The sequence below is a fragment of the Notamacropus eugenii genome, chromosome 1 (assembly GCF_028372415.1).
Source record: "Notamacropus eugenii isolate mMacEug1 chromosome 1, mMacEug1.pri_v2, whole genome shotgun sequence".
Lineage (NCBI taxonomy): Eukaryota > Metazoa > Chordata > Mammalia > Diprotodontia > Macropodidae > Notamacropus > Notamacropus eugenii.
In genome coordinates, this window is record NC_092872.1 from 366,635,303 (window position 1) to 366,661,616 (window position 26,314).

General features: G+C 38.3%; 2 protein-coding genes across 9 annotated transcripts in view; one reads left to right on the forward strand and one right to left on the reverse strand.

Moving 5' to 3' along the window:
• Positions 1–5,849: 5,849 nt before the first annotated feature.
• The window catches only part of SLC23A1 (solute carrier family 23 member 1), a 33,332-nt gene continuing 12,867 nt past the window's right edge, over positions 5,850–26,314 (reverse strand). For 5 of the 7 annotated variants that reach the window (XM_072630447.1, XM_072630444.1, XM_072630450.1 and 2 more), the window contains 2 exons: positions 20,601–20,868; positions 9,680–10,296 (listed from right to left, as the gene is read on the reverse strand). In XM_072630447.1, coding sequence (XP_072486548.1) covers positions 20,621–20,868 — 248 coding nt within the window. In that variant the 3' untranslated portion in view covers positions 9,680–10,296; positions 20,601–20,620. Of the gene's footprint in view, positions 8,193–9,679; positions 10,297–20,600; positions 20,869–26,314 lie in introns of those variants that run through there. The other 2 variants (XM_072630446.1, XM_072630445.1) reach the window with 2 other exon arrangements.
• On the forward strand, positions 7,223–12,423 carry PAIP2 (poly(A) binding protein interacting protein 2). Of its 2 annotated transcripts, XM_072630452.1 has the most exons (4): positions 7,223–7,360; positions 8,398–8,577; positions 9,534–9,643; positions 11,371–12,423. In XM_072630452.1, exons 1-3 carry the CDS (start codon positions 7,223–7,225, stop codon positions 9,621–9,623), a joined length of 408 nt encoding a protein of 135 aa, XP_072486553.1. In that variant the 3' UTR covers positions 9,624–9,643; positions 11,371–12,423. The 2 variants fall into 2 exon arrangements, with proteins under 2 accessions (XP_072486553.1, XP_072486554.1); XM_072630453.1 differs by lacking the exon at positions 9,534–9,643.

The following is a 26,314-nucleotide window of genomic DNA, read 5'->3' on the forward strand; positions in this document are numbered from 1 at the left end:
CTTTGGGGGCTGAGTTTGAGGCAGCTCTGCCAGGTTTTACCCGGTGCCTCCCATCTCCCCCTTAGGCCTCGGATCAGGCTTCCCAGAAGCCTTTTAAAGGCCCGTCCCGGGCTCCCTTTGTGTCCAAGCCCCACAGCTGTGTCGAAATCCTACCACAACGTGAGCGCTGACCGTCGTGTGCACCTGTCAGTCGTCTCTGAGGCGATCACTTGTCAATCCTCCCCCGAAGCCCTTTTCTGAGAGGTTTTGAGCTTCGTCTCCTGGGCCCAGGGGATAACCTCCGCCCAGCCCCCTTCTTCGGGGTCCTCAGTTATCGTCTTTGTAGAATGGGTGTGGGGGCTTTTCTGACACACGGATACTTACTACCTTGCCATCGGCGGAACCCAGAAGTCCCGACTCCCCTGATACCACCGGACCTAGAGATTGGGCGTTGGAGAAGTCGGGGGCGGGACGATCTGTAGCCGCCTTGCGGGCGGAGACTGGCGTGGGGAGGGAGGAGCTAAGTAAGAGGAGAAGGCTAAGGGCGCGCTGTAGCTCCAGTGGAGGCCGAGGGAGGGAGGAGGAGAATGGGGGCGGGGCCGGCAGCGGAAGTGAGGTCACTTCCGGGCTGGGTGTTTGTTTGGGACTGGGGAAGGGAGGCGGCGGGTGAAGCGCACGTAGAGCGGGGGGAGCGGCGCTGCCTGTGGAGATCCGCTGAGGCCGACAGGACTCGCTGGCTGCCGTCCCCGCTGCCGTGCACTGGGTGAGGGGGCCCCCTCCGGGCGGAACGGCGGGAGGAGGGGGCGGTGCAGCAGCGGAGAGGCCATGACGGCTGAGGCTGAGGGAGCCTGAGAGGCCTTGCGGGCTGAGGGAGCCCGGGTCCCTCCTGGCCTTCGCGGGTGCGAGGGGCGGAGGGCTCTGTCTTCTCCCCTATGAAATGGCGGTGACTTTTTTTATTGTCATGATTTATTATTTGGGTTCTCGCGGCTTTCCATCCGGGTCTTTGGTGGCGCGCGGGGGCCGCTGGGATACCAACCTTTCCTTTCCTCCGTCCGCTCCCCCCTCCCCGCACACACCTCTCTCCCCTACTCCCTCCGCCCCCCACCGCCGCCCGGGCAACAAAGCTCATTGTTTGTTCTTGTCTGCGCCTGCGCGTCACCGGGCGCAACCTTTTCTCCCTTCCTCTCCACCCTTGCCGCGCCTGCGTAGTCATCGCTAAACTGGAGAGGGGTGGGCGTCCTAGTGGGAACCCCTCAGGGTATTCCAGGCGGGGAGGCTAGGGGAGCTGCTTGTAGCCCCTTTGGAAGCTTTGCTTGTTCTCTCTGAGCCCATCCTTGCCCCGCCCACCACTCCTGCTTTAGGCGGTTGTAGCACATGCTTGGGGCACGTATACAGGTGCTACTCACCCGCCGTACCTGGGGTTCCCCGAGCAGCTGCGGTTTCTATCCCTCACCTGGGACCAGGCTTGCGGGACGTGGTGGACGGTGGCAACCGGCTTGGGCATTTTCCGCAGAACCTGAAAGCATTCCGTTGGCTTTGCAAATCACTAAGACTGCTCACCAATACCTGTGAGCCCTTTCTGTGAGAGATGCAGACACAGTACTTGGGGAAGAAGGTTGGCTTTGTCAGTAATTGTGTCAAGTTAATTTTTATTAAGCCCTCCATACAAAAATTTTGTGAGGTTTTTGATGTAATTGCTGTTCTACCTATTCTTGCCAACTTTGTGAAATTAAGGATTATATTTACGAACAACGAACATTTTCGTGGGAAGCGTTTGAATTCTTCCTTCTGTCACTCTTGAAAACTTGTGACTTAAATTTGACTATGCCTTATAGTTAGGAAAAGACTTGGGATTTGGATAGAGCAGGATGTGTTTCAAGTTAATATGACAGTGATTTTGGTTAAGCTCCATTATAGTACTAGTTGGTCTCATGATAATCTTGCCCTGTGCACATGCATAAAAAATGAAGGCTGAGGTGAATAATGTAGATCAAGAAAATCGTATTTCTGTTTGGGAGTAGAGGGTAGTTGGAAGCGTGCACAGAATGCCTGTGCAAAGCTGAACATTGAGAAGCTAATAAAACCTAAGTTGGACTAGGTGAATGGTGTAAGTTACGGCAGAGTTTTTCTTCCTCTAAGTAGACTGAGTTAGACACAACCTATTCTAATTCTCTAGAACCAGACACCAACCAGATCTGACTGATAGAAAGTGTCCACTCGAATATTTCCTAGGCACTGGAGAATTCAGGGAAATGGATCTCGTTCTTGTCCTCAAGGAACTTAGGTTCTTCAGTAAACCTTTCATATAAATAAATATATACATCTCAGAATTAGAAACTTGAGTGCCCTTGGTTCTGGTGTTTAGAATTCCTAACTTATGCATAAATACTTTGATTTACACTTGCAGATTCTTTTGTCTCTTTTTAAATTTTAAGTTAACGTTGCATTCAATAAAATTGGGTTGCTGGTATCTGTGATTTATTTATGTTAACTTAGTCTTTATTAGTATGATGTGTCCGTTCAGTCATATTTGTAGTCCTAAGCCATCCACATACTTAATGTCCCATCCCCCCCACACTTGTTGAACTGCTGGCTGAGGTTAGGGATACAAATCTATTGCTACAGAATGAATGGATTTATCTTTGTAGACCATGACTTTGTGTTCATTAAAATAATATGTTCCAGCAGTAAAGTCCATAATGGAGCCAACACATTATTGAAACAAACACAGAGCTAAGATCTTATCATTTCTAAAATGTTAGCGTACTACTACTATTACTACATTTTCAGACAGAAATATGTGCACTCTGCATGTTTTTCACATTAATGCCAATAAATTTTATCCCAGATAATTCCACTGGAGCTAATTATCTGATAAAATCTAACATGATTTTGTCTGATAAGCTTTTGAGTAAATAATACTCATATTTCCTTGCAGTGATCGTTTGGGAAACTCATTTCTTTCAGGAACAAGCAAAAGGGTTGATTACTTTTTTTAAGTCAGTGTCATCCTGTCAAAATTAGAATTTCCTCCGAAATCAAGAAAGAAAAATTAGTTTCATCATTTTATTCTCTAATGATTGAGGTTTTTAAAAATCATACCATTTAGAATTTTGAGATTTCTCCTAAGGATCTTCCTGCAAATTTTAAAGTGAGTCATAGTAAGTTAGTTATATGTACTGATGAAAAGAAAACAATAGAACAGTGTTTGAAAATAGGATTTTTACTACTAAGCATGATATCTGCAAATGACCCTACATTCCATTATGGTTTAATGTCTTTGTTTTTTCCTTTAATCTTTATTTCTTTTTTCCAAAAGAACATTTAGTTAGGAATATATGCTAGCCTGGTTATCAGAATTAAGTTCTGGAGGAAATTTTCTGTATATAGTAAGCAGCCTCTGGGTAAAATGGTAATGCAGACACACTATAGAGTATTTGATAATAGCTTTATGCCCTGCTTTGTATCTCCTTAATTCTGTATAGTTGCAGTTATTCAGCCATACTCATATCTGAAGTAAACTAAAATGATCAAGTTAGAAATATAAAGACCAAATAAAATTTCTCCCTAATTGAAATTGAAGAAAATGTGTAATGTATAGGCCACTGCACTTGGGAATCAGGAAGAACAACCTGCATTCACATCTTGTCTCAAACACCTACTTAAGCTATGTGACCATGGGCAAGTGTCAATTTCCCAATTTCCTCAATTATAAAATGAGAGTATTGAAGTAAATGGCCTCTGAGTCCTCTTCCAACTCAATTCATGAACTTACTGACTTGGTCAAAGTCTGAGGTTTGGAGTTTTGTTTTATTTTTGGTTAGAATTTGTTACTTCTAGCACATATTTTTCCCTCCAGTTCTAAAAGCTTTTGTTAAGTTTGTACTGGCCATTCAAATCTGAGCTTAATTTAGGGAATTGGTCTCCTGTAACTCTTCACCAGCCCTGCAATGGTACTAAAATCACTCATTTAACTATTTAGTTTTAGAGGTCTAGATTAGTCATGCTTACTTTTGGAGTAGAAGATAAAGGAAAATTATTGAGCGCCAGTTATTTCATTTGTGTATTCCACCTCCCTTCCACAACAGTACAAATGTCAAGATCAAATGTTTGTAAAGTACATTGAGATGTCAGCTAACAATAGTAATGGTCAATTTCTGACAAAGCTGAGAATATGAAGCTGAAGACTGATGAGGTTCAAAGGAAATAACCTTGAAGGATATGTGTGGAACCAGGAGGGTAAAGGATTTGATTGTAGGAGGAAGGAATAAAACATTCTATCACCATATGTCAGGCCCCTTTAATGAGTATAGCATATTCTAGGAGTGGGGGCACTCTCCCCTGTGACTCCCACTTGTGACTAGGGACCAAAATCTAGTCAGCAATTGTTTCTTTTCTCTTGTGGGAAGATGATGTAGTAGAAGTTAATAGTCATTGTTGTCATCATCATCATTATTACTACTTCTTGCTTGTTAATTTTGCTTGTTGCTGTTATTAATTACTCGAACAGACCTACTTGACTAAAAGTGATCCTGGTCAGCTATTTGTCTTTTATGGCCTTCAAAGCCAGAGGTGGTTTGATGAGGTGATAATGGTCAAAAAGCTGACCTAGTTCCTGTGTACCTGCATTGTTTGGGGTTTAAGACCTATTTCCTAATCCTTTCCTTGCCCAGCCATCCTTTAGTACTAGCCATCAAGAAAGGAGAGGAGTCCCCTGATGTTTTCTAGCCTCCAGAACTTGCCTAGGCAGGTTTCTCATTGTGTTGGCACAAACTTTTGTCCATAACACTTTTGAAAAAGGCTTTATTTCAGGGGATTTGCTAGGTCTGATTCTGTATGATACTCAAGTGAGTTAGCTGAAGCATATTTGAAACCAAATTAAGTATTTCAGTACATATGGAGATATATATATCTCGTGCCCATGTATATAGTTTCTGGCAAGTTAAATTTTGACTGGTACAGATCCAATTTTGGATAATCTTGTCTTTTAATGCTGTAAGCTTATGAATTTTGTGTTTCATTCTGCAAAGAGATAAGATATCTTTGTACTTTAATATTGAAGTTTTTGGAAAGGTGGGATTCATTTTCTATAAAAATTTAAGTAGGAGGATAAAAAGTCAGATACTGTTAAAAATGATTGAATATAGCTTAATTACAGAGGATATTGAATACTCCATTTAGATTTAGTTCTGTCCATTTGTAAGGCAGACTAGATCCTGGTTATTAGTAATATTTTTGAGTCAGGTCAAAAATGTAACTTAGTTACATTTCATGAGCATGTTGAGTATTTGACAAAAATTAAAATAGGCAATTCTCCTTGAATTTCTTTTCTAGTTAAGAGGATTTTATTAAACAGTTTAATTCAGTCAGCAAAATTATCTTTGCTTCTTTGGACTTAAATTATAAATGTAACAACAGCGAAATATTTCCACCATAAAAATTAATTTTCTGAATCCTTGTCTTATCTGTTTTCAGAGTGCCATGCTTCCCACCCCAGCTGATACTGCAATTTATTTTTCTGTAGTTGTCAACTGTTGTGGACTAAAGAATTCTGAACTTGGGAGGAAAAATTGAATAGATTTCTACTACGTGGTTCGGGTTTTGTCATAGTGAAAGAAGCAAATGAACTTACTGTATCGTAGTGTATCCACAATTCTCTGCAGGTGTTCTATTACTATTCAACACCCTCTCTCACTTCAGCTGAAACTAACTAGAGTTAAGGGACCCTAAGGCAGTGGGTGGCTATTTGGGTAGCTACTTTGTGAGCAGTAACCCACAAAAAGCCAAGGGGATATTGATTGGAAAAAAAGTCATCATTTAAATCCCCTGCTGTGCCTTGCTCCCAAAATAAAACTACATAAAACAAAAGATTGAAGTTGTAAGGTAAACATTTGTTTATTAAGAATAACTTACAGGCTTACTTGGGAATATTAATACTTGGAAATACAGACAAAGCTCTAAATTTAAAAGTTCAGGTGTCACACATGGCAGATCAGCTTCTATGAATTTTATCCAAGGGAGCCACATTTCTGGTAGGAAATCTGAAGTTTCAGTATAGTGTAGCTTCAAGAAAGTCAGGGCAAAATAGGTATTTTAAACTGCATACTCTCATTTTTCCCTTTTGTCTTGATTCATTCAAATTACTGTTCAGATTATTAATAAATTTCCCCTTAAACATGGTCTTATAAAATTAGGACTGTAAAACATAAAAATTTAAACTTAAGAGATTTTTTTTTGCCTATATTATACCCAGCCTCTAACATTACTTTTGTGACACTTAACCTCTCTGATGTTCAGTTGTCTTTTCTATAAAATGAAGGGGATGGAATGGACGGCCTCTCAAGACCCTTCTGTCTGTAAATCTTATGATTCTGTGTCTAAGTTAGATGATAGTATCTATCAACAGATTATGATATATCCCAGCTTCAATAGACATTGTAAATATCTGAAGGAAAGTGGTTATGTGCCAGATTCTTGAATGTTAACTGTCTGAGTTCCCAGGTCCTGGGAAAGGGGTGTTAGGAGAAGGGGAGTAGACAATAGAGGAGAGATTCTGGAATGGGGCTTCATAGCATTCTCCAGAAAGTAGATAGCACTACAAATACACTACTTCTAGAACAACCTGAATTTAATGGGACTGAATACAAACTTAGTTTTATTTGGAGTTCTGAGTTTTTGTGGTTTTTCCCCATAAAAAAAAAACCAAACCTTTGGTTTATAAAATGGGAATCAACCTAAAAATACAATTGACTTTGTAGAAATTAATTTGACCACTAGCTTTTCCAGGATGACCCTAGTTCTGTGAAGCAAAGGAATGAATAGGTAAAAAGAATAAAAAATTTTGTATAGCCCTGAGGGACCTGAGAGATCATGCAATCCAGTTCCCTTATTTTACACATATTGCAACTGAAGCATAGTGAGAGTCACAGAAGTTGGTATTAGTGCCAGGCATGGACTAGAACCCAGGTCTCTATTCCCATTCCAGTGTAGTCTATGTTGAGATTCCCTTAAAAAAAAAAAAAAAAACCTAAAACAGATTTTGACATTATTGCTCTTTGTTTATCTGAATTAATTTAGGCAAATTTTGACAATTCCTAGATATCTCTTGTAACTTAACAGCATTTTGAAGTACTTTGTTGGCTTACATGACCTCAGTAATTCATATGATAGGATGTTTCCTTGGGAATCTCAACTAATTTTAAGCTTCTTCTTGTAAGGTTACAAAAACAACTAACATACAACCATGAAAGATCCAAGTCGCAGCAGTACTAGCCCAAGCATCATCAATGAAGATGTGATTATTAATGGTCATTCTCATGAAGATGATAATCCATTTGCTGAGTACATGTGGATGGAAAATGAAGAGGAATTCAACAGACAGGTTAGTAGTCATACTTTGTGTAAAGATTTTTTCCTCAGTCCTGGGTTTTCTCTAGCTTGGAGTAAATAGACTTGTATTTGCCTGGGGAGTATGTTCCTTACCTCACATTTTACAGCTAAGACAAATATGGCTTTGGTCTCATTGGTATAGGGAATGCCAAGGTGAAGGAACTCTTTGTACCAATATAGGTCATCTCCTTCCCGCAACTTAAAGTGTTGGAGTTACCTGAAGCATTAAGAAACTTAGTGACTTGCTCAGCATCCCAAGGCAGGCTCTTACCAGAAGAAGAACTTTAACACAGGTCTTCCTGTCTTACAGAACAACCCTCTATCTGCTCTACAACACAGCTCTTGTGAATATGTACTTTCTGAAATTCAGACTACTCTTTGCTAAGACACACTTTAATTATACCAGGATTATATGTTAATCATGTAGGCAGGAGCTTAGCCAACTTCACAAAAGCCTTATTTTCTTCAAGTTCAAGTTTTAATTACCATAGCTACTTGTTTCTCTGATAATGGTGAGTTTCTTGGGTTACTCAGACACATGTTTTATCAATTCATCCTGTGTCACTGCTCTTTTTAACACTTGGCAGTTGAACTTCAAGTTTAGTTCAGGACAATGGTATGTCAGCTTATTCCTTTTGAAATTGCCAGTTTCTTCACCATTATCATAAACATTGTAAGCTTGGTGTAGTGTTTCTCTTAGGGCTTGATCTTCTTCAAGTGAATACTCCTTAGTAATGATATTGTCAACTAGTAGCCAATATGGCCTCCTCCCATCAGATAAGCATGTTCAAAAGTAATGCCCTCTGCTTTGTCTTGTTACTTCTCTGTCAAACACAAACAGTGGAGGAAATAAAAATATTCTGTTAATAATTAGTATCTTTATGGCATTGATTCCTAAAGTAACCTTAGCTGATGCTTCAACAATTTAAAAAGTAATCTCATTAGAACAGAAGCAAGGGGGGGAGTATTGTTATTAGTTTTTAAAATGTGTTAACATTTTTTATTGAAATATTCATTTTATACTGCTAGATTGAAGAGGAATTGTGGGAAGAAGAATTTATTGAACGCTGTTTCCAGGAAATGCTGGAAGAGGAAGAAGAACATGAGTGGTTCATTCCAGCTCGAGACCTCCCACAAACTATGGACCAAATCCAGGACCAGTTTAATGACCTTGTCATCAGTGACAGTTCTTCTCTGGAGGATCTTGTGGTAAAAAATATTATTTTCATCTTTTTTAAAACTTAGTTTATCTTTGCTAATTTGCTAAAGCCTAGTATACTCTGAGAAAAGGTACCGAGCAGTAGATCTCAGTGATTCAGAAGACCCAGGTTCCAACCCTGCCTATTACACTTAATAGTTGTATGACCTTACACAAAGTATTTAATCTTTCTGAGCCTCTTTATTCATCCTGTAACATGAGGGGGTTGGACTAGATGATCTCTAAAGTTTCACCACTTCTAAAATCCTCTGATTAAACTAATTCGTTTTTCTCTCAGAAGTAGTTCTGTTGACCAGAATTATTGTGATGCCTTCTCCAAACCTTAGCATTCTGTGATGTATTATACTGGTATAAACTATTTCAGCCCCAAAATGGAGTATAGTTTGGGGTCTCTGACTCTAATCTCATATTGAACATTTATTTATTCCTGATTTCAGTCACTTAATCTCCCTGACATTTCTAGAATATTAAAATGGCTTTAATGAATTGCTTCATTCATATTAACCTCTAAAAGGAGAGCCATGATGATTATTAGTTGGTTGAGAACAGGTTTATGTAAATTTGAGAGATTAGATTCTAGTTCTAAATATTTGTACAGCCATTCAGTCATTTTAATATTAATGATCTATTTATAAACTAAAGTTTTGATTCAGATACTCCAACTCATCATTTTTGGTCTTGGATTTGGCTTTTATAATCTCTTAGAAAAAATATATTACATAATGTATGTTTTTAAAATTTCCTTCATTTTTCATTGCTGATGGCTATTAATATGCAGTATTCATTTTTGCAATAATTCTGACAAACTAAATGCTGCATTTAGTATGGGGCCCGTCAAATCTGTATTTGATTAAATTCAGATTAAGATAACTAATGAAGCTAAAATCAAACTAGGAACCTAGTGAGGACTGAATGCCAGCTTTTCTATCCTATTTACAACCCCTAGCCACTGTGGAATTCACTCCCAGTCTCTGAAACATCATTTGCAGCTGTTGCTTGGTCACTGAGCTTGAGTACTATTCCGAAGGGCTACTAGAGAACACTGAAATTTACAGTGTAAGTGTGTCCTTTGTTATAATAAACACAGAGCTATTGCTGGAACAAGTACTTTTATTCTGAGTAGTTTGTTGATATGTCTTCTGGTTTAGTACTACGTTATTAATTCAGTCAATAAGTAAATATTTATCAAGCGTCTTCTTTGTGCAAGGAAGTGCCTAGGTATAAGGAATATAATTTTGGATGGCATTCATCATGACTCTACTGTACAGTGTTTGGATCGTTCAACTTGATAGCCTATGGGTATTACTTAAATATATGAGTGATCTTATTTCTCTATAGTTGCCAAAAGATATATATGCATTTTGGACTATTATGACATGGAGTTTTTGTATTTTTACTCAGGGTGTGTGGGGGGAAATACATCCTGACCAAGGGAAAGCTTATTATGTACCAAATATGAAAATGCTATTAAGCTCTTGCCACGGGTTATCTTTGTGTACATAATGATGTACAGCTTCTAGCTGGTAACCTAAAAGCCAGATTCCATCTAGCAGACCCAGGTGTCCCAGGCCCTGGAATGCATCCTGATGCCTTTCTCTTCATTGGTTGCCATATCAAGAAGTGGTAGAAGAATTTGTCAATTCAAAGGCATCCCTTTGCTCCCTTATGCTTTGTCCTTTGGTTTGTGCACTTGCAGGACTGAGGAAAGCCTAAAAAATAATAGAATTTTAGAGCTATAAAAGACCTTCAAGATCATCTAGCCCAACTACCACATTTTAGAGATGAAGAAACTTAAGGCATATGAAAAGGAAGTCATTTGCCCCCAAGTTTACACAACTCGTCATCTAGAACTGGGGAAGGACTAGAACCTAGATCTCTTGGCTCCTAGCTTGGGCTTCTTTCCACTAAACTTTGCCTACAGGATTTAGAAAGCATTAGCTTTTTACATACCTAAAGGAGAAGACACGATTAATCTTTCTACTTAATAGTTTTGATATTTTTCTCATTCCTAATATTAACAAGTAATAGAATGACTAATTTTGAATTTTATTTCTTTCAGCTTCCTAAAAAGCAGTCAGTGAAAGGGAAGAGCAAAGAGAAACCAGGGTTTAGATAATTCGAAGGCTTCATAATCATAATTACTTACATGACTGGGCAACTAAGTGTTTCCAGTAAAGGCATCATGTCAGAAACTTTCTTTAAAATACCTTTTATTTATTTATTTATTTTTGGAGAGGAGAAGGCAAGGCAATTGGGGTTAAGTGACTTGCCTAAGGTCACACAGCTAGTGTCAAGTGTCTGAAGCTGGATTTGAACTCAGGTCCTCCTGACTCCAGGATTGGTGCTCAATTTACTGCTCCACCTAGCTACCCCTAGAAACTTTTGTTAATAATATATAAAGACCCTGTTATAATACCTGTAACTTTATGGTCTTAAGCTTTTTGTTGCTTCAAAGAAAAGCAGGTATCATGGTTAGTTAGATCATCAGAAAACCCTTTGAGCAAAGCCATGCCATCAGTTAATATAGAGTGTGTATTTCTGGTTAAACTATGACTCCCTGAATTCCAACCTGTTTAGAATAGCTTACATTGCTTTAATCTCATTTGGTTATCACTTCCTTTGTTACTCTAGAGATGTGGGGTTAATGACTGATGTTCAGAATTAAACCCTGAGTTGTTTCTCTGTCTTGAACTTAAAAAACTATGTTTTCATGTGGGGAAATAATAAATACTAATGAGCTTTCAGGAGCTGTCTTTTAGTAAACTTGCTTTCTTCCTTTCCAGGTCAAGAGTAATCTGAATCCAAATGCAAAGGAGTTTGTTCCTGGGGTGAAGTACTAAATATTTGAGTAGACGGGGCCCTCTTTTGGTGGATGTAGCACAATTTCCACACTGTGAAGGCAGTATTAGAAGACTTAATTGTAAAAGCTCTCCCTTCTTGTCACTGTGTTACACTTATGCATTGCCAAAGTTTTGTTAGTCTTGCATGCTTAATAAAAGTGCTGAGACTGTTATTAAGTAAAAAGCTGTCAAACGTTTACTGAAAATAATTGGACCTTGGCTTGATGTGAAGGACAGTGAGGAAAGAAGCACCAGTCAAGTTGTGACAAATCAGACAACCTCTGAAAGAGATTTAGAAATTTGACTAAATGATTTGTTTTAGTTGAGACTAAACTGGTCACTTGGTGTTAACCAACACCTGTTAATGCCTTAACTTAAAAAAAAAGTCAATTTTGAAAGTAAAGTTCTAATTGTTACACAAATTACTTCGTTCAGACTTCAGTATTGTTACTTATTGTATTTGTCCCCGTGGAGAGAAACTTGTACTTCAAAAATAGACTTGGTAATGAAAGAGCTCCACACAAGCCATGGTCTCGAGTGGCTCCTAAAGTTACAGAGTAACAAACAGATGAAAACTAGCCCCTGATTTTTACATTATGTTATCATGTTAGAAATGTTAAAATCCACTCCTAATTATACATCCAAGGAGGAGTGTAATTTGAAAATTACGTCATCTTCCAAGTTCCCCAGTACTTCATAGCTGTGTCTATGTAAATTCTAGCATATAACACTTAGTCAAATTGAACCAAGGAAGTCTTAGCATTCTGATTTGAGTGGTGCTTTTCCCTTGCTTTGTTAATCATCACTACACAATAGTCTACAGCACAACAACTTTTCTTTTAACAAAGCTAGAACAGTTTTGGCTTCTTAAACTTCATATTTGGGTAGGTTAAGCTGCCATACGTGTTCAGTGTGAATAGTGTTTAAGTTGAAAATATTGTAAAAAAATTATATTTTTTCAAAAATATTTAAAAAAATAAATAATAGTAGAACTGAGCTGATGGTTGTGTTTATTGGATGCAAGAATTCTCCCCTATGGAGAAAACTACTTTTTATCTGTGGGCTCAGTAACTTGCCAACAGGTCTGTCACAAGGTAAAGGAACAAATAGGCTTTATTGGATTTCAAATTGTTGGGCACATGCATACAGATTATCACACTGGACGTGCCTCTCTTTTGAAATAAATATTTGTAAAGCAGACTACAAGCCCCATCCCTAAACTTTGTACATTTCACTGTCCTTATGCTATAACTGGAGCAGTACCGTGTATATCTGGCCTCATAATAAAATGAAGATCTCTCCCTATTCCTTCCTAATTTTAAGGCCTTTCTAACTACATCCTTTGCTCACATGTCAGTGACTGCCCTGGAGTTAACCTCATTCCATTTTCTTACTTAACATGCGTTGGTTGCTGATATAATTGGGCTTACTATATTTTCACCTGAGTTTTTCCTCAAAGGGTACTCAGTAAGAGCTTTGGTTGGACTACCAGAGGTGGGGAACCTGTGACCTCCAGGCTGCATGTTGCCTTCTAGACTTTAAGTGCGGCCCTTTGACTGAATCTAAACTTCACAGAACAAATCCCCTTAATAAAAGGATTTATTCTGTAAAACTTGGACTCAGCCAAAAGGCCACACCCGAGGACCTAGAAGGCCATAGGTTCTCCACCCCTGGACTAGACTATCAGTGTCCTACTCAACTCCTTCCACGCAACCATGTCTCTCTGTTCCATACTTTTTATAAAAAAGTAACATCCTCTGTGTTCAGATCCATTTTTAGATTCTCTTGAGCCTAGATTGCTAATCACACTTGTCCACTCTTGCCTAGGACAAATCAGATTTGCCAACATTAACAAGAACTAAAATGGTCTAGGAGTTCATTTGGTATTTCTCCAGCAACAGGAAAAACCCTGTAAAGGGTTCAGTCAAGTATAGCATCCTAAGCAGGATCCTCCTCTGCCCCAAATTTGCCATAAACTCCCTAAACCCTTGATCCAAGGTGTAAGAGATGAGCTCTAATGTCACTCTTCAAATACTTGCCTCTTTGGAGGGCACAGCAGTGCAACTGTGTCTCTGTTATATTTTAACAAGTTAGCACTCTTAACTGGCCCCAGCCATCTGCTGTGGATCTGTTACTTAAAAAGAGATTTTTTTCTCAAGGAAGCTTAGATGTATGCAGATTTGCTATCGATCATGAGCCATAGTGACCACATATCAGTGCAATAGATAGAATGCTATTTAAGAGACTGTACTGGAATAAAAGGAGACATTTATGCCAGAATCCTTGATTATATAATGCCTTAATATTTCATCAGGGGTGTAAAACAAAAGATTAAAAATACTTAAATTCTAAGCTGAAACCAGAGTCCAACCTGGAAAGACAAGGTGTGGTGTTACAGAAAGATTGCTGGACTTGGAAGTCAGACAAGATGTGAATTCTACCTCTGACTTACACTAGCAGTGTGACCACAAATGTCAAGTCATTATATCTCAAATGAAGATGCTTCTCTCATTCATAATATGAGGATAATCATATCTACCTCAGAGGGCTGATACAATGGATGACTGAAAATAACAATATGAAGCACATTGCAAACCATAAAAGTACTTCATAAATGTAAGCTGCCATAATGCTATTGTTAGTTTACAAGTTGGAGTTGTAGAAATGATATCCAGTCCCAAGAACACAAATTACTGAGAGGACTCCATATATTGCAATAAAAGTAAAATGGATACCCCTGAATATAAATGGTCACAGCATGAAAAATTTAGGTCAGTTACTTCATAACCAAGACTAGGAGAAGAATTAAAGGATAAAGAAGATAATTAGAGAAGAGATGATTTTGACCACACCAAGTTTTTACATGAATAAAATCAATAAAAGTAAAAAGGAAGAGTAGAAAAATATTTGCATCAAATATCACCAGTAAAAGTCGGCTGGCAAAAATCTTTAACGCTAGAGAATTAGTACAAATGTACGACACAAGGATATATATATCCCCAGTTGGTAAGTGGTCAAAATGTGAACAATTTTCAAAGGAATTGCAACCTAATCTACAGTTGACCACATGAATACATGTTCTAAGAGATATGCTAGTTATACACCCAGGAGGCAGAGCCAAGATGGTGGATTAGGGGTAGCCACCCAACTGAACTCTCCCAATATTCCCCTTCAGACAGCTTTAAAATAATAAATCAGATTTTGGAGTGACAGAACTAACAGGAGGTCAAATTAAAACATTTTTTCAGCCTGAGAAAACTGGAGAAATCTATCATTGGGGTGGAGGCCTGCCCACAGCTGCTGCAGCAATAGTAGCAACAGCTTTAGGCACTCTCAGCCCAGAAACAGTAAGGGGAGTGAGATGACTGGCAAGAAAGAAAACAGAGGACCCAGTGCTAGCATGGGTACAGCTGGTTCTGATTGGCAACAATTTCCCATACACATTTCTGGGTCACAGTTACAGGTCAGAGAGGAGCATTGGTGGTTACAGGGTAGCAGAGGCCCCAGACACAGAACCAAAGAAAGAGAAATAGCACTTACAGTTTCAGAGGACCAAGGACCAAGGACCCTTCCTGGATAAAGACCAGAGAGCAGTGACTATATAACTCCCAGGATCATACCGCCTTAGAAGCACTAAAAACTTGCACACTCCCAGAATTAGCTCTGAAAACAGCAGCATGACAAAGCCTGAAGCTTGGGACAATGCCTCCCCATCCCTAGGTGAGCAGAGCCCAACTTTAACATGAAATTTAAAGTCAAGAAATAGACTGGGAAAATGATTAAACAACAAAAAAGCATTTGGCCATTAGAAGATACTATGGTGGCAAAGAAGATCAAGACATGAACTCAAAAGATGACAACAATGTGAAAATAGCTACCAAAACCTCAAAAGAAAAATGTTAATTGGACCCAACCCAACAAAAATTCCTGGAAGAATTAAAGTGGTAGAGGAAAAATTGGGGAAAAAAATGAAAGTGATGCAAGAAAATTATGAAAACAAAAATTAACAGTTTGGTAAAAGAGGCACTGAAAGACACCAAAGAAAATAGCATCTAAAACCCAGAATTGTCCTAATGGTAAAAGAGGCACAAAAACTTCATTGAAGAAAGGAACCCCCTACAAAGCAGATTTGGCTAAGTGGAAAAAGAAGAGGTGCAAAAACTCTGAAGAAAATAATTCCTTAAAAATTGGATTTGGATGACCTCATAAGACTTTAAGAAGCAGTAAACAAAATCAAAAGGCTAAAAAAAAAGTAGAAGAAAATAAAATATTATTGGAAGAACAACTGACCTGGAAAATAGAGCAAGGAGAAATAATTTAAGATTGAACTACCTGAAAGCAATGATCAAAGAAGGAGCCTAGACATCATATTTCAAGAAATTGTGAAGGAAAACTGCCCCAGTATCTTAGATCCAGAGGATAAAATATAAATTGAAAAAACTTGCTGATCACCTCCTGAAAGAGATCCCAAAATAAAAACTTAGGAAGGAATATGATAGCCAAATTTCAGAGCTCCCAGGTCAAAAAGAAAATACTTCAAACAGCCAGAAAGGAACAATTTAAATATTGTGGAGCCACAGGTCACACAAGATTTAATGGCTTCCATGCTAAAGAGAAGTAGGGCTTGGAATATATTCCACAAAGCAAATGAGCTAGGATTACAACCAAGTATAAGCTACCCACAAAATTGAGTATAATCCTGCAGGGAGGAAAATAGAGGATTTTAAAGCATTCCTCATGAAAAGACCAGAACTGAATAGAAAATGTAACATTAAAACAAGACTCCAGAGAAACATAAAAATGTAAACATGAAAAAATAATTATAAGGAAATTTAAAAAATTTAAACTGTTTACTTTCCTATATGGGAAGATGACATATGTAAACTCATGAGGACTTTGTCATGGCAGTTAAAAGAAGTTTAATTAAAGGGCATGGGTGTGGTCAATTATATTGAAATGATCTCCAAAAAAAATATGAAAGGATGAGAAAGAAGGATGCACTGGGAGAATTGGGAAGGTTGAAGTAGAATGAGAAAACTTTTCTTACATAAAGGAGGTATGTAAATAAGAGCTTTTACAATGGTGGGGAAAATTGCAAGGGTAGGGGTGGTGGCAGGCAATGCTGTAATATCACTCTCATTAGAATTGGTTCCAAGGGGGAAAAATACATACATTCACTTGTGTATTGAAATGTAACTTACCCAATAGGGAAATAGGAGGGGAAGGGAATAAGAGAAGCAGGAGAAGGTCAGGGATGATAAAAGGAAGGGCAGATTAAGGGAGACAGTGGTTAGAAGCAAAAGAGAATTTTGAGGAGGGACAGGATAGAGGAAGACAGGAAAATGGGATGGAGGGAAATACACAGTAATCATAACTGAATATGAATGAAGTGAGCTCACTTATAAAACAGAAGCAAATAGCAGAGTGGATTAGAAACCAGAATCCAACAATATTATTTATAAGAGACACACTTGAAACAAAAAGACACAGAATTAAAATAAAGGCTGGAGCAGAATCTGTTAGGCTTCAAGTGAAGTGAAAAAGACAAGTAGCAGTCATGATCTCAGACAAGCAAAAGCCGAAACAGACCTAATTCAAGGAGGTGATTAGGGAAACTACATTATGCTAAAAGATAGCATAGACAATGAAGTAATATCAAAATTTTTACAGCAAGTTTCTCTGATAAAGTCCTCATTTCTCAAATATAGAGAACTTAGTCAAATTTCTAAAAACAAGAACCATTCCCCAACTGATAAATGTCAAGACAAATAAAAACAGGAAGTTTTAGAAGAAGAAATCAAAGCTATTTATAATCATATGAAAAACTCTAAACCTAAATCCCTATTGATTAGAAAAAGGCAAATTAAAAATTCTGAGGTACCATCTCACACCTCTCAGAAATGACAAATACTGGAGGGAATGAAGGAACAATAGGCATACTAATGAACTGCTGATGGAGTAGTGAACCGGTCTAACCATTCTGGAGAACGATGGAGCTGTGAGCAAAAGGCTATAAAACTGTACCTACCCTTTGACTCAGCAATAACACTACTAGGTCTGTATTCCAAAGAGATCAAAGAAAAGGAGAAAGGACCTATTTATACAAAAAAATACTTATAGCAGATCCTTTTGTGATGGCAAAGAATTGGAAATCAAAGAGATGTTCATCAAATGGGGGATGGCTGAACAGGTGTGGCATATAATTGTGATGGAAAATACTATTGTGCTTTAAGAAATAACAAGGGGGATAGTTTCAGAAAAACATGACCACAATATGAACTGATGCAAAGTAAAGCAAGAAGAACTGAGAGATTACTGTGCACAGCAACAGCAATCTTGTAATAGTGATCAACTGTGAAAGACTTGACTCCTCTGATCAATACAGTGATCCAAGACAATTCCAAAGGACTCATAATGAAAAAATGCTATCCATCTTGAGAGAGAATGGATGAATTCTGAGTACAAATTGAAGTATAATTTTTCTCCTTTTATTTTTCTTGCTTTTTAAAAAATATGGTTGTCATTCCCCAATTGATAAATGGTCAAAGGATATGAACAGGCAATTTTCAGAGGAAGAAATTAAAGCTATCTATAATCATATGAAAAAATGCTCTAAATCACTATTGATTAGAGAGATGCAAATCAAAACAACTCTGAGGTACCACATCACACCTATAAGATTGGCAAACATGACAGAACAAGAAAATGATAAATGCTGGAGAGGATGTGGGAGAGTTGGAACACTAATTCATTGTTGGTGGAGCTGCGAGCGCATCCAACCATTCTGGAGAGCAATTTGGAACTATGCCCAAAGGGCTACAAAAATGTGCATACCCTTTGACCCAGCAATATCGCTACTAGGACTATATCCCCAAGAGATCATAAAAATGGGAAAGGGTCCCACATGTACAAAAATATTTATAGCAGCACTCTATGTAGTTGCCAAAAACTGGAAGTCAAGGGGATGTCCATCAATTGGGGAATGGCTGAATAAATTATGGTATATGAATGTAATGGAGTACTATTGTGCCATAAGAAATGATGAACAAGAAGACTTCAGAGAGGCCTGGAAGGACTTATATGACCTGATGCTGAGTGAAAGGAGCAGAACCAGGAGAACTTTGTGCACAGCAACGACCACAGTGTGCGAGAGTTTTTTCTGGTAGACTTGGAATTTTGTAATAACGCAAGAACTTCTTATAAAAAAAAAAAAATCCCAATGGTGGTTCTCAAGGCAAAATGCCTGCCACACTCAGAGAGAGAAATATGGAAGTCACTCACATAATGTAACAGATCATGTCTGTGTATGTGTATGTGTTTGTGTATCATGTTCTGATTTGTTATATGATTTCTTTCATTTATTCTAGTCTGACTACATAGCATGACTATAGTGAAAATATACTCAATAGGAAAGTATATGTAGAATCTATACAGAATTGTATGCAGTCGTGGGGAGGGAGGGGGGTAATGGAGGGTAGGTGGGGGGGATAAAATCTCAATTGTATGGCAGTGATTGTTAAACATTAAAAAATAAAAAAAATTTAAAAAAAATTAAAAATATGGTTAATATAGAAAGATGTTTTGCATGATTTCTCATTGGTACTTGATATATTGCTTGCCTTCTCAGTGGGTGGGGTAGAGGCAGGAAGGGAGGGAGAGAATTTGGAACTCAAAATATTAAAAGAATAGAATTTTTAAAATAAAATGTTAAAAATATATATGTACTAAGAAATGTGCTAATTAAAAAGAATATTAAAGTTTTATCTTACATTATGCAATTTGGAAAGCATGACAAAAAATAGCAACAGCCAGTGTTGAACCCTAATGCATTGCTGATGGAGTTGTCAAGTCCCACTTGAATAGCAGCTTGTAGTCATGCAAGAAAAATAACTGCATTGTCCATACTCTAACCCAGAAATCCCATTACTGGACATATTGGTCTTATAAAGTAAAAATGCAGAAACAAAGGTCCAATATATACCAAAATATTCATAGCAACAGTCTTCGTGATAAAAAGCAGTGGAAACAAAGTAGGTTCCCCTCAGTAGCAGAATGATTGAAAAAATGATGGCATAAGGATGTAAAGGCACAATGTATTTGGCAGTAAGAAATGACATATAGGGAGAATTCATGGAAATATGGGAAGAATTGTATGAAATGCTACAAAGTACATCCAAACCAGGACAACACTATACACAATAACCACGAATGTGCAAATGAACAGTCACTAAAAGCCAGTTGAGCTCTGAGTAATGATACTGGAAAAGGGATCATAAAAACTTCCTCTCTGTTGGTCTAGGTTCATGCTAGAATCCTGTTGAAATGACTAATGTAAAAATAAAACTCATATAAAGTGATATAAAATTTTTTAAAATGTAAATGCCCTGGAGGTTTTAACCCTTTTGTTTCCAGAACTTACTCCCTAGGGTCCTATTGTCTTGACTACCTTCTCAGCCATGCTTCACTTCCTATTCCAGATCCATCTTCTCAACCTCAGTGGTCTCCACCTTCCTACCCTTTCCTCTCTTACAGTTCTGAAATCATGCTATAATGAATTCTGCCATTGTTCTGGAAGAGATCTGTCTGGAAGAGGGTTTACTCCCATATAGTCTCACCGTCTCAGTAACTTTGAGACCAAAATGTCAGGCCCTGGGCCACCACTCCCCTATGTTTTGTCTGTCCCTATTAGAAGGCAAACTTTTAAGGAGGGAGCTGTCTTTGATTTTGTGTTTGTGTCATAAGCACCGTGTTTGGCTCATAGCAAACACTTCAATAGTTTTTTCATCCATTTGTGGTTTTTTTCACCCATTTGTTAACAGTAGCTGAAATCATTGCATTTTGAATGATGAACTCCTCTTGCTGATTACTATGACCACATGATCTCAAGGCAATGGAGACTTTTAACTGTATGTTTAGCTCTATGAAAAGATGGTACCCAATGTTAGACTATTTTTCTCCCTATCTCATGTTGTATATGACCTGAAAGTATACAAGTAAAAATATTCATACATTTCCTTTCAATGAAAAGTATGCTCCCAGCCCATACTTCCCTCCTCAGGCTGTTATAGCTAAGTAAGTCACTTGGATGAGATTTTTGGTATTCCATCAAATAGGGATGTTTGGATCTTAAGATCACTCTAGTGGAGCCAGAGAGAATATACGTACATCCCTACCTTTCCCAGAAGTCACTTTTTCAGACCTTGGTGCTCAGAGATAGGATGTCTGTGTTTTCTGGATTGTCTTCTGGAGCAGGAAGCTGTTCCTGTGCCTTTGGAGAAAAACCCTTGAAAACTGGACAGATAGGGATGTACTTCAAGAAGGCCATCTTTTGGATTGTGTTCATGCCAATAGGAAAGTCATAGCTCTTCAAACTTGCAGATGTCTCACTGTTGGCATGAGCTCCAGCTTTCCACTGTATCAGTCCCCTTTCCTCCGGGCTCCCTGTAAAAGGACAATGTCTCATCTTTTGCTTGAGTACCAAGCTGTGTATTACATTAGCCAGAACATATCTAGTGCCTACATTTTAGGTAAGAGCAGCCCTGCCAGGGGTGAATCAAGGATGCCCATTGTCACCTCCATTGTTCAACATTGTACTAGAAATGTTAGCTTTAGCAGCGTGAGAAGAAAAAGAAATGGAAAGAATTAGAGCAAGAATTAGGCAATGAAGAAACGAATCTTTCAGTCTTTGCAAGTGATATGATAGTATACTTAGAGAATCCTAAAGAATCAACTAGTGGAAATAATTAACAACCCACATAAATCATCAGGATTTCTATATATTACCGACAAAGTTGAGTAGGAAGAGATAGAGAAATTCCATTTAAAATAACTAGACAACATAAAATACGTGAAAGTTTACCTGTCAAGACAAACTATATGACCACAATTACAAAACATTTTTGTAATGTTTACAAATAAAGTCAGATCTAAACAACTGGAAAAATATTAATTGCTCATGGGTAGGTCAAGTCAATATTATAAATATGACAATTCTACCTAAATTGATCTATTTATTTGGTGCGATACCAATCAAATTACCAAAAATTATTTTATAGAGCTAGAAAAAATAAACAAAATTCATCTGGAAGAACAAAAGGTCAAGGATATCAAGGGAATCATTGAAAAAAAAATATGAAGGAAGGTGCTTTAGCCATACTAGATCTCAAACTGTAACATAAAGTGATAATTCTCAAAACAGTCTGGCATTGGCTAAGAAATGGAGTAGTGGAACAGTGGTACACAATGTATTACAGTAAATGACCATAGTAATGTGATATACAATAATCCCAAAGATCCAAGCTTTTGGAAGAAAAACTCATTATTTAGCAAAGACTGCTGAGAAAACAGGAAAATGGCATGGCAGAAACTAGATATAGACCAGCATCTTACTCTATATCTAGACAAGGTCAAAATGGGTACACGACTTACATAAGCAAAAATTAGGAGAGCATGGAATAGTTTATCTGACAGACCTATGGATACAGGAACAATTTAGGACCAAACAATATATAGTGAGCACTGCAAAATGTAAAATAGTCAATTTTGGTTTTATATAATTAAAGAGTTTTTGCACAAACAAAACCAATGCAACCAAAGTGAAAAGGAAAGCAGAAAATGGGGGAGGGGGAAGAATTTGCAACAAGTATCTCTGATAAAGTCCTCATTTCTCAAATATATGGGAAACTGAGTTAAATTTATAAGAATATATCATTCCCCAATGGATAAATGGTCAAAGGATATGAATAAGCTGTTTTTGAACAAAGAAATCGAAGCTATCTATAGTCATATAAAAATGCTCCAAATCAATATTGATTAGAGAAATCCAAATTAAAACAACTCTAAGATACCACCATATTAGCCAACCTATCAGATTGGCTAATATGACAAAAAAGAAAAATGATATACGTTGGAGGGAATGTGGGAAAACTGGGACACTTGAGCACTGTTGGTGGAGTTGTGAACTGATGCAACCATTCTGGAGAGCAATTTGAAGCTATGCCTAAAAGGCTACAAAACTGTGCGTACTCTTTGATCCAGCAATACCACTGCTAGGCTTGTATCCCAAAGAGATTTTTAAAAGGTGGAGGGAGAACTTATTTGTACAAAAATATTTATAGCATCTCTTCTTGTGGGGGCTAAGAATTGGAAATCAAGGGGATGCCCATCAATTGGGAAATGACTGAACAAGCTGTGATATATGATTGTGATGGAATGCTATTGTGCTAAAAGGAATGACAAGCAGGATGATTTCAGAAAAACCGGGGAAGACTTAAATGAACTGATTCAAAGTGAAATGAGCAGAACCAGGAGAACATTGTACACAATAATAGCAATATTGTACAATGAAGAACTATGAATCACTTAGTTATTCTCAGCGATACAATGATCCAAGACAATCCCAAACAACTAACAATGAAGCATGCTATCTACCTCCAGAGAAAGAACTGATATTATCTGAATACAGACTGAAGCATACTATTTTTCACTTCCTATCTTTCATTTTTATGTCTGAGTTTTCTTGTACAAAATAACTAATATGAAAACGTTTTACATGATTGCACATGTATAGCCTATATTGAATTGATTACCATCTCAAGAACGGGGGAGAAAAGGGAGGGATGGAATTTGGAACTCAAAACTTAAAAAAAAGTTAAAAAATCATTTTAACATGAAATTGGGGGGAAATATTTTAAAATAATTTTAAAAATAAAATGTTACAAATATTTTTAAAATTATATTTAATGAAAATATTGCTAGAATCAATTTTCTCAGCAAGAAGGCAGATCTAAAATGCAGCAACTTTCTAATTTTTTAAGCTGATTCATCTGAGTAGCAAGAAATAGGAGAAATGTTGATGATTCTTTTGTTAAGAATGTTTTTTTCTCAATTACATGTAAAAACAATTTTACCATTAATTTTTAAAAATAATATTTGAGTTTCAAATTCCCTCCCTCCCCTTCCCCCTTCTTAAGAAGGCAAGCACTTTGATATCGATTATACATGTACAGTCATGCAAAACATCAATGTTAATGATTCTGAAATGTTCTTTTTATCATCCTCATCCACAAATGCTCATTTAGCACCTACTTCATGACAATGTACAAAGCTAGAAAGAGAAATTATACAGAATCTCTACCTTTTAAGAAGCTTGAAGTCCAAATGGAAAGAATTATATATCCAAAAGAGAAATAAAATACACAGTAGAATTTGCCAAGTAATAGACAGTAAGTTTCATTGAGGGTCAGAGGAAGGTAAAAGAAGCTTCATGAAGGAAGTGAAGTCTTTTGGGGGGGGATGGGGGAAAGAAACAATCTAGATTAAGTGACTTGCTTAGCACAGTGTCTGAGGCTGGATTTGAACTCAGGTCCTTCCCTGACTCCAAGGCTGGTGCTCTATCCACTGTGCCTTCTAGCTATCCCAAGGAGGTGAATCTTGAAAGACAAATGGAATGGATACCAAGAGAAGAGGAATGGCAGACTAGGTAAGGGGGAGCTGCCTCTATTTTGGTGAATTTGTAAAGATTCAGATTCCTCTGTAATCTGTGCCCTCTTTACCCAAACAACCTTATCTCCCACTACTATTTTGTCATCCACATTCTTGCATTCAATCTCTTACTCTGCCATACCCTCCCTGTTCCTCTCTACCTCCAAATTTCACATGTCCTTCAAAGCCTACTTTCTCTGTGAAGTCTTCTCTGACTACTTCAGCTCATCCTCACTGATGTCTGCCCTTCACTCAGTTCCTTCAACACATACTATCTAATAATAATAAGTTTATATAGCACCTTAAACAGTACTCCCTTTGTAATTGTTTTCTATCAACTCATATATGTTCTTGTGTCTCCCATCTTAGAATGTAAGCTTTTCTCTTTTGTGTTCTGTAGCACCCAGTACAGTGCCTGGCCCATAGTAGACATTTAATAAATATTACTTGCTGCTTGATTGCTTTCCTTGTGAAACAGAAAATTTAGGTATTATTATCTCCATTTTACAAAAAGGGAGACTGAGGCAAAGAGAGGTGAAATGAGACTTGCCCAAGGTCACATAGTTCATAAGTGTCAGAAGTAGGACTCAAATTCAGGTGATCAAGTGTTCTTTCACTATACTCTACAGGACCCACCATTCTCTGTTTTCTACTGTTGCAAGTATACCTTGACTTTCCCACCAGCTGTAGAATCCTTGAAAAAAGGGATTATCTTTTCTCCTCCTTTCTACCCCACACAGTGCCTAGCACAAGGCCAAAACATACTACATGCTGTATCAAGATTTGTTGAATTGATTGCACCAATATGAAACAACTGGCCTATAGACAGGCAAATATGAATTCAAAAAGGAATTATAGGATTAAGGGTGAGAGAATTTTAGTGCAAGGTAAATGTTAACTGATGTGAAAGAGCAGGGGCACCTGTTTGACATGACAATTATTGGCTGTTCAATTGGAATAGCTGACTAAAGATTATGGTCCAGATTAGGTACCTCACCCAGCTCCCTTTTTCTTATTTTCTTTGGTGTCTCATAAATCCTGCTGCAGCCAGACTCAGATACTGCTCCCTGCCAGCCGTAGGCTGTAGTGCTCTCTCTCTCTCTCTCTCTCTCTCTCTCTCTCTCTCTCTCTCTCTCTTTCTCTCTCTCTCTCTTCTTCCCCCTCCTCCTCCTTTGTCTCCCTCTCTCTATTTCTCCTCCTCGTCTGTCTCTCTCCCTCTCTCTCTCTTTCTGCCTCTCCCCCTCTCTGTTTCTGTCTCTCTGTGTCTGTATGTGTGCCTCCCTCCCCTTCTCTCCACCCTCCCTTTCTCCCCCGCCCCCTCCCATTTAGTCTCCTCTTTCTCTCTGGCTGATTGGGTACCATGGCAACAAGCCCACCAGAACAACCGATAATTGTACAGGCTAGGTTCATTCCACCAGATCCTTCCATATCTGGCACTATTGAAAGGAGCCTGCTGTGAATCCCGCCATTCATTGATGACAATCACACAGTCACTCAGTGGCAAGCCCAGCAGCAGTGGCAGCCTGAGCAAGGACCCAAGCGGCATTACAGAGAAATCCAACAAAATCATTTTACCTATCTCTCTCTGAACTTGTAGTATCCAGCCTGTATTCCCTAAACAGGAGCAAATCTTCCAGAGGACCCATTAACACTCTGGGCCTGGGATTATCTGCAAGGCCAGGACACTAACTGGAATCTTTTTTTGTAAGCTGTCTAGAGGATGGCCTCCAGGTTCATATTCCTCCTTTCCCTCCACCAGCCCCTGTCTGATCCTGGCAGGCCTTTCTAGCTCTCAACAGCTTAGGTGAGGTTCTACCATTTAAGGCCCAGCTTGAGTGCTTTCTCCTCCAGGAAGCCCTTCTTAACCACTCCAGTCTCCCCTGAGAGTCAGTGATGCAGTAGAAAGATTGGTGCATTTAAATTTACAGGACTCAACTTAGAATCCCCTTCTGTTAGCTCCTGTGTGACCCTGGACACGTTTTGTCCTTCTGGGCCTCAGTTTCTTCAACTATAAAATGTGTTGGGGGATGGGAGAGGATGATTCTCTCCAAAGTCCTTTCTATATCTATCCCCTCCTACAAAGGAAACTAGATGGAGTCAGGAAGACCTGGTTTTAAATCCTACCTCAGACACAGACTAGCTATGTGGACCTGGGCAAGTCATTTAGCCTGTTTCTAACCTCAGTTTTCTTATCTGTAAAGTGGGGAGCATCTACAACAAAGGACTGTGGTCAGAGCACTTTGCAAGTGCTGTATGTAAATTACTATTATCCATTTGTAACCTTTGAAAGCATCTCTGTATTTTATTCCATCTTGTCTATTGGTCTCCTTTCGTTCCATGTGTAAATTTTATTTCCTCAACAATGCTTTAAGCTCTCCCAAAGCTGGGATCACCATGCTTTCTC

What these genes read in the sequence shown, in the direction of transcription:
- PAIP2 (XM_072630452.1), top strand. Translation starts at nt 7,223, where the DNA reads ATGAAAGATCCAAGTCGCAGCAGTACTAGCCCAAGCATCATCAATGAA. An exon ending in AAGAGGAATTCAACAGACAG is followed by an intron (nt 7,361 to 8,397) that starts GTTAGTAGTCAT and finishes TTATACTGCTAG; the next exon opens with ATTGAAGAGGAATTGTGGGA. An exon ending in CTTCTCTGGAGGATCTTGTG is followed by an intron (nt 8,578 to 9,533) that starts GTAAAAAATATT and finishes TACAACCCCTAG; the next exon opens with CCACTGTGGAATTCACTCCC.